The sequence below is a fragment of the Pteronotus mesoamericanus genome, unplaced genomic scaffold, assembly GCF_021234165.1.
Source record: "Pteronotus mesoamericanus isolate MK-2021 breed Mesoamerican mustached bat unplaced genomic scaffold, CSHL_Meso_final contig_52, whole genome shotgun sequence".
Taxonomy (NCBI): domain Eukaryota; kingdom Metazoa; phylum Chordata; class Mammalia; order Chiroptera; family Mormoopidae; genus Pteronotus; species Pteronotus mesoamericanus.
Window position 1 is genome coordinate 7,048,154 of NW_026555189.1, and position 8,556 is coordinate 7,056,709.

Genomic DNA, 8,556 nt, shown 5'->3' on the forward strand with positions numbered 1-8,556 from the left:
TGGCTCTCAGCAATTTACTGTGTTTTGCCATCTTTCATAGTCCTTCCAGAAGAATTAGCTCCATCCAGAAGAATTCGCATCTTTCTAATGGCCTATTAGTTCCAAAATGGAAGTGCTTTATTGATTATTCATCTAATTAATAATAGGCAAAAATGTCAGTTCCTTTATGGTGTTTAAAGTTTTTGTGAATACAATTAAACACTTGTTGGAGACTCAAATACAAAGTTCCATTTATTTTCAATAACAAAAGCAACACAACAAAGAGGAGTCAGTCAACCAACTAATTTTTTAATCTAACACAGCCTTAGCACAAAACTATCCTCAATAAATAAAAACATATTACTAATATCCAAGTGAGACTGTTCTTGAGACTCTGTAGGATTTTGTGTGTATTTTAAACAAAACTGGGTGGTAATTAAAGCAGCACAAGCTAGGTACTTGACTGTTAGGACTCGAAAGAACAGCCAAGGAGCAGGGTCCCCAAATATTGTTAGCAAAGGAAACGTAGGGTTTTCAAAGCAGTTTAGAAACTAGAGCTCCCTAGGGGATACAAGGGTATGGGATGGTCCACGTTCAAGGGCTGGCAATGAAATCTTTCCATAATTCTAGATTCTTGATTTAGAATCTATCACAATCTAGAGGAGTTTCAGCCAAAGGATAGGAGGCTCTTTATTCATACTTCCTGAAAAGACCTGTCTTCTAAATCTCCTCTGACTTGGTCACTAGTTCCTGTCACCAGTATAGTAGAGGTTCCATTCCAAAAAAAGATTACTATGTAGACCAACCTCTCTCTGGTTTATATTTTCCTTTCAGAAACACACTGATACTGCCAGGGACAGATCTAAATATATCCAAATATCTTTTATTTTTATCCCCCTATACAACTCTGCGTAGCTACAAAATCTAGGACTCACAGAGTAATGACGACATTGGTCAGAAGACAAGTTTCTAAGTTCCAATATAAGAATCTCTGAAGTTCAATGGTCACAAAATTTTTTTTACCACCTCATCTGCCTCATCTTTTCTCTTTTCTTTATTATCTTGTGAATTATTTCTTTCGGAATTCAATCCTCCGAGCTACATTCTGAGCTCCAAACTTTTTAACCAATGCATTTCGGGTATCCTCATCATCTTTTTGCAAATCTAAGTCATCTTGTCGGGACCAAATAGGATACCCATCAGCCCTCTGACCAGACTCTAAAAAAGAGGTTGTAGCCTCTAGCTCACCGCTATTTTTTAGGAAGGCCTGTGTAACTGTAGACAGATCCAAGTTAAACTTTTCCATTAACTGCCGGATGACCTTAATGGCAGCTCCCACCTCTGGTGGAGAAACTTTTTCTTCTTCTTCTTCCTCGTCAGGCTGTGTTTCTGAGTCTTCCTCAGGTGTAGGTGGATCATCATCACACATTGTTATGTGTATCTCAAAATCAGGGCTTTCCTCCACCTAGAGGAAGTGATGAATAAAACCAGTCTAATTACACAGTTACACTCTTACTCTTATAATATCTGGTCTCTCCCAACTACCACCTCCTTGTCCTTTGTACTCCAATCACACTAGACTTCCTTCAGTTCCTCTAACATGCCATGTTCTGTCTTACATTTATTTGTCTTGGATGTGTGTGTGTGTGCGCGTGCACATGCGCGTGCAATGGGGTAAGGAAGAGTGTGTGTGCAGGTGGACTGCATGTGTGTGCACACATGCACATATTTGTGTATGTATATGTATAATTAACTATGATATTCCAATAAAACATTTGAAGCTACACTAAATATGAAAAAAAATACATATATGCATATATATGTGTACATGTCTGTATTAGACTATTAAAAGTATGGCTTCTTTCCCAGATTGTAAGCTCCTTAATAACAGATACTGTATGTTTTGCTTATCATTACATCCCTAGTACCTACCAATGACTCCACATAATAAGTACTCAAAAAACATGCTGTACTCGGGCCTGCAAGCTATACTAGATTTAGGCACATTACAAAGCATGTTACATGAGAAGAGACCTATGTAGGCCATGTTTGAAAGCTGTTGAGAGCATCTGGAAATTTATGGAAAATGAATCTAGTATCAAATAATAAAACTCAGATTACAAAAGGCAAAAATCCCTGAATGTCTGCGCATTCCTTCTCTTACCAATTACTTCATTTTCCTGGGTTACACTGAAGCCTAACCATTTTTCTTTGTGTTAATAAAAAAAATTAATTCAAAAGATCTTTTTTCTTGGAGAAGATATGCACATATAATTTGGCTTGTTGTTTTTTTTCCCCAATTACTCCCCATTATTTTACGGCCCCTGCCTTTCTCTACAACAGTGGTTCAACAGGGGATTCCAACAGAGTATTAGAAGATAGACTGAATGTAGAAAAGCTAAAAATTTCCCACAAAGCTCTAAAGACACAAAAAGCTAAATTTGCTTGGTTAAAAGTAAAATTATTCTTTTAATAAAGCATAAAAACATTTTTAAAAGGTAAACCCATTCTTAACTTTGAAAAACATATACTGAGATCAAAGTACTCAAAATGGAACCCTTTATACTGTTTAAGAGTAATTCTCCCCAACTTTTTAATTCTCACCCACTCAATCTCTCCTGCCAAAAACTAAAAGCTACATGCCTAGAACCTAGGTCAGTCCCACTTTCCACTCTTGTTCCATCTTAAACTTCTCTTACCTTCCAGGCCTGTGGTGTATAAAAAGGGTAGATGGGATGACCAATTTCAAAGAAGAATGGGAGTACAAAAAAAAAATCAGTTAAATCTAGTTAACGTACCACAACCTCCTCAAATTCCCGGGTGGCTTCTACAAGCATCTTTTTGACTGCTTCTTCATTCTCCTTGATCTCTTCCTTTACAAATTCTTCTTCAGGCAAATCTGGAGTTCTCTTATTCTGTGGTTCTATTACAGAGAAGAACAGCACTAGATTAGAATGGGCCTCTATTACAAAAAAATATATAACGCATGCTTTGTGAGCTCTGGACCAAAGGTGAGCCTGTATTTTTTTTCCATTAGAAGGCATGTTTTTGATCAAAAAGATAAGAAAAACATAACATATGCATGCTCAATAATTTCTACTCTTGCTTCTGAAAAGTTTTACCATCCAGTGATAATTTTTCTAGGTTCTGATATGTAAAATAAAAATACTCTTCAAACTTAATTTATTTTTGCCTTGTATTGATGAATTTGATAATTAAAACTGTAGAATAAATTGAGTTCTCTGGGAAGCAGATCCCGAGATGAAGGTTGCTATGTAAGGCATTCATTAGGGAGTGTGCCTGGGAAAACCCCCACTGAAGAGAAGCAGGATGGGCAGATAAAGGTTAAGCTCTAAAAGAGTACCAACAAGGCCTCAACTGAAGCTAAAAAGGTCCTTCAGAGTTGACCCAGCTGGGGCAAGGGAGCCAAGATTTTACAGCTGTATAGAGATCAGCCACTGGACACTAGTCACCCTGAAATGACAGGACTTTGGGCAAGGCAGCTCTCCCAGCCAGTGAAGACAGGTCTGGGCAGAAGGGATATACCATAATCTACCATATACCATCAACACAAAGACCCCCTAAAGCTAAACATCCTCTTGATTCACCTTTATTCTTTGTTCTCCAAGAATTTTAGTTTGCTCTCTTTTCCATGTAACAAAAACAGACTACTAAGGGGCAGAATGAAGGAGTCTTTTGTAATGAAACAGTTCTGTATCCTGATTTTTGGATATAAAATCTGTACACGTATTAAAACACATAATGCAAAATGGTATGGCAGTTCCCCAAAATATTAAATATAAAATTACCATATGAATCAGCAATCCCACTTCTGGATTTTTACCGCCCCAAAAATGAAAGCAGGATCTCAAACAAATACTACTATACTTGTATTCATAGCAGCATTATTCACAATAGCCAAGAGACAGAAACAACCCAATTGTCCATCAATGAATGAACAGATAAACAAAAAGTGGTATAGACATGTGGAATATTATTCAGTCTTAAAAAAGTGAAATTCTGACACATTATGCTAAGTGAAATAAGCCAGACACAAAAGGACAAATGTTGTTTGATTCCACTTATATAGGGTACCTAGAGAGATCAAATTCATAGACAAAAAGTAGAATGCTCTTTGTCAAGGGCTGGGGGGAGGAAGAACTGGGAAGCTGGTGTTTAATGAACAGTTTCAGTTTTAGAAAATCAGAAAGTTCTGGAAATGGATGGTGGTGATGGCTGCCTGGCAGTATGAATATACTTAATGCCACTGAACACCTAAAACTGGCCAAATGGTTAAGTTTTATGTAATGTATATTTTACCACAATAAAAAATAAATTTTTAAAATGTATGAACTATAAACAAAAATAAGTCAATTTTCTTTATATAAACTTTTTTTTAAGTCTTATCTTTTAGAGATATTTGCTGAAATAGATAAAATGGTATATCTGGCATTTGCTTCAAAATAATTCCAAAAGAGGGGACTGAAAGGAATAGATATAAAAAAAACTGACCATCAACTATAATTAGGTGAAGCTGGGTAATGGGAACATGCTGTTCATTATACTACTTTTGTTTCAAATTTTCTACAATAAATGAACAAATTATGGTTCAATCACATAATGAAATGCAATCAATAAGGAAAGAATGAGGCAAAGCAATGCACGGACACAAAGACTTCAAGATCTAGCATTAAGTTAAGAAAAAGCAAACTGCAGAACTGAATTCTAGTGCGTTAGCCTTATTACGTACAAAAAAGACCCATAACAAGGACGGTTGCAGTGGCCGCCTGAGAGAGGAACCAGGGGAAAGGGTATGTAGCAGGGAGACTCACTTTTCACTATGTACTCTTTTCTATGTACACTGAATATAACTGTAGGATAAATTCCTGGAAGCAATATTGCCATGTTTAAGGAAATATACAATTTAAACTTCGTTAGATGTTTTCAAAATGCCCTCCAAAGAAATAGTACCAATTTCCTTCTATTAATGTAGGAGTGTACTTGTTTTCATATACCTTATTAACTTTATCCATTTTGTTAATTTTTGCCAATTTGATACATAAAATATGATATTTCCTTGCTCTGATTTCCTTTTATTTTTTTAAAAAGACAAACAAAAAGACAAAAACAATACATTTATTATTTAATAGTTTCCACAGGTCAGAAGTCCAGACATGGGTTATCTGGTCCTTTGTTCAGGATCTAATTTACTTTTATTTAATAACAACATTTCTGTATTTGTTTATTGGCCATTTACTTCCTTTTCTGGAAACTTCTTGTTCCATTTCCTTTGCTCATTTCTCTACTATTTTTTTTCTTTTAGCTATTAACTTCTGGTGTTTGGACATTAAGGAAACTAACTCCGTTGCAATGTATTGAGACTATTTTTCCAGTTTGCCCTCTGACTTTGTCAGGAGAAGCTTTTAATGTTAAGTAATCAAACGGAAAACTTTTTCTTACTCTTCTTGGTTTCAGGATTATCACCAAGCTAATATTAAAAAATAAATTTACATTTATTCTTAGTCACTTTAGGATTTTAATTTTTACATTTACATATCTAATCATCAAAACACCATTCTGAGTTGGGTGGATCTAGGCTAATTTTGTCCCAAGTCACAAGTAGCTTGCCAGTAGTCCCTACAGGATCTACTTCACCCATACACCCAGCCCTGTCCTCTCTCCTAGAATTCAGAGAATTCCAGGAATTCTTATTCCACTGCAGCCAAACTGATCTCTTTGTTGCTCCAAGAACAGATCTCCACCTCAGGGCCTTTGCACTTATTGACTCTATCTGGAACACTTTCTCAGATAACCACCTGGCATACTTTCATTTCCTTTGGTTGCTGCTCAAATACCAGCTTATCATAGTAACCTTCCCTACAAAAGTACCCTACAAAAAGTGACCTCCTCCCCAACCTTTACCCTGATTTTTCTCTATAGCACTTACCACTTCCCAGCTAGCATGTTAAGCTCCATGACCACAGGGACTTTTACTTATTGTTACATCCCAGCAGGATAACAGTGTCTGGCACTCAAATATCTGTTGGATGAATAAATCTGAAATGTCACTTTTACCAAAAACAAAATTCCTACTATGCATACTGAACAGGAGAAATAGACTTTACCTCCCCAGACTTCAACTGTTACAAGGAATAGTCACATAAGGAAAAGCAGGGAAGGGGCGGGGCGGGGGGGCGGGGGGGGGGGGGACAGCGGGAAGCATGCCTCTTTAAAAAAAACAAAGAGGGGGGGAGTCTGTCAATTTGACATGTCAGTAGCCATTATTAGGTAAAAGGAAGCATCTTAAAAGCTTTGTATTGAGTACTAACCACACCTGAATCTCAATATTCGATTCAACTGCATTAAAAACTCACTTCACCCATGAAACCAGGTAGCAACTTCCAATTGACCAGAACCCACTTGTGTGAATGTGCAATTAAACCAAAACATGAAAATAAACTGATCTGGCATGCCTTTAAAATGGTTTATACTGAATCTACCTGAACATAAGAGAAATATTTTTTAAAATTGGTGGTTGCCAGAGGGGAGGGGAACGGGAGGCACAGGCGAAATAGATGAGAGAAATTAAGAGGTTCAAAAGTCAGTCACCAGGATGTAATGTACAGCACAGGGCAGCTATTTTCAACCTTTTTCATCTCATGGCACATGTAAACTAATTACTAAAATTCTGCAGCACACCAAAAGGTTACATTTTACAATTATAGATATACATATATTTTGTCATATAATTAATTATAGGTATGATTTTGATTCATTCACACCCATTGGCTATTGCTGTGGCTATTACTAAGTTTAGCAATTAGTTTACATGTGCCATGTAAAAATATAGTATAATTTTATAATAGGTATATATAACTTTAAGTTATATATAATAAACAACTTTAAATGTAACAAATTTAAATATATTTTAATTATATCTTAATTTCTATTTTAAATATAGCAAATAATAACTTTAAAAATAGATGTAATTTTTATTCATTCACACTCGTTGGCTATTGCTGTTGGCTGTTGCCATTTTTTTAATTTCACAAAGGGAAAAAGAGGTCAGTGCCCCTGACTAGTCAGAAATTGTTTTAAAAATTCTTGTGGCACACCAGCGCGCCCACAAGGGTTGAAAATCGCTAACATAGGCAATATAGTCAATAATGTAACTTTGGCCCTGGCCCGTGTGGCTCCGTGGGTTGGTGCGCGCAGACAGGGTCACAGGCTGGATTCCCAAGCAGGGCACGCCCCGGGACTGCTGGGCTCGCTCTCCCCCACCTGCTGCGTGGGAGAGGCGACCCTTCCACGTTTCTCACCCTCCCGCTCTCTAAAAGTAATAACAACAACTCTGTACGGTGACAGAGGATGACTAGGCGTATTAAGATAAAAGTAGGATGAGTCTCTGAAATAACTTTTAAAACACACTCAAGAAGCTGGTTATCCACATTGCCTCTGGGAAAGGAAACTGGACAGCTAGCTGGTGGATAGGAGAGAATTTTATAGGACTCTTTGTACCATTTGAATATCAAACCACGGCGATATCCTGGTTATTGGAAAAGGAAATTGAAGAAGTTAGGAAATGGTGCGATTTTACCCCGATGTCACAGAGGGGAGGGGCCCGAGGATGATACCAAAGAAGCCAAAATGGACGCCAGACAGGAAGGGGGTGAGACGACCCGCCACCAACACAGGTGCAGGTAGAGGGGCCACACGTCGCAGCAGCAGGCCTCACCCCCGCTATCGGCAGCCTCCGGGTCTTCCTCAGCTTTCCGCTTGAGTTTCTGGGAGGACGGGCTCACTGGGGCGTCCCCCAACATGTACTTATGCTCCTGGCCCCGCAGGTGCTTTAAGTAGCGGTCCTTCAGGGACTGCCACGAGTGCTGAGTGAGCGCGCTTTTCTCCATCGCTTTCCACAAGGCGTTGCCCGTGACAGAGCTGGTCGAGCGGGCATTTTCCTTTACATAGGTCAAGATGGCCACGTCGTCCGCATCCGTGAAGGCGATCCGCCCCGTGAGCTGCTGCCGCTCTGGCTCGGCGGCAGCGCTCTCAGCCTGAGCCCCGGGCTTCGTTTCTGGTGCCTGGTCGGCTCCCGGGGCCAGGCCCAGCCGATAGGCCTCCAACTCGAGCCTCTCGTTGCGCTCCACGCAGTCTAGAATGTACTGCGTGGAGATGAAGTCGCCCGAGGCCTCGACAGCCGCTTCCCCGGGCTGGGCCAGCAGCACGGCCCCAGGCTCCTGCACCCGGCACAAGGTGCCGCCGCCGTGCAGGATGAGCGTGGAGAGCCGGCGTTTCGCCGGACTGGGACGCACATAGAAGGACATGGAGCTGCCATCTTCCCTCACGAACAGAGTCGAGGAATGAGTGGGCCCGTTGGGGTCTTTGCCCAGATCCATTGCCTCCGCCATAGCTGATGCCAGAAACCGGGAGAAGTAGCGTCTGGCGCACTGAGACCTGAGTGAGCTGAGATGCGGCTCCGAAGCCGCGACTACTGCCCCTGCGCCGCCCTGCGTGGCGGCACACTTCGCCGACCCTGCGCGGCGGCAGCGCACCGAGCACCGCCCCCTCTTCCCGGAA

At 40.0% G+C, this 8,556-nt stretch overlaps 1 protein-coding gene across 1 annotated transcript; it reads right to left on the reverse strand.

The window, feature by feature from the left end:
• Nucleotides 1–231: 231 nt before the first annotated feature.
• On the reverse strand, nucleotides 232–8,548 carry TERF2IP (TERF2 interacting protein). Its single transcript, XM_054579169.1, has 3 exons — nucleotides 7,715–8,548; nucleotides 2,778–2,902; nucleotides 232–1,444 (listed from the first exon to the last, which is right to left on the reverse strand). The coding sequence occupies exons 1-3, from the start codon at nucleotides 8,385–8,387 to the stop codon at nucleotides 1,049–1,051; spliced, it is 1,194 nt and encodes a 397-aa protein (XP_054435144.1). The 5' UTR covers nucleotides 8,388–8,548; the 3' UTR covers nucleotides 232–1,048.
• Between the last annotated feature and the right edge of the window lie 8 nt (nucleotides 8,549–8,556).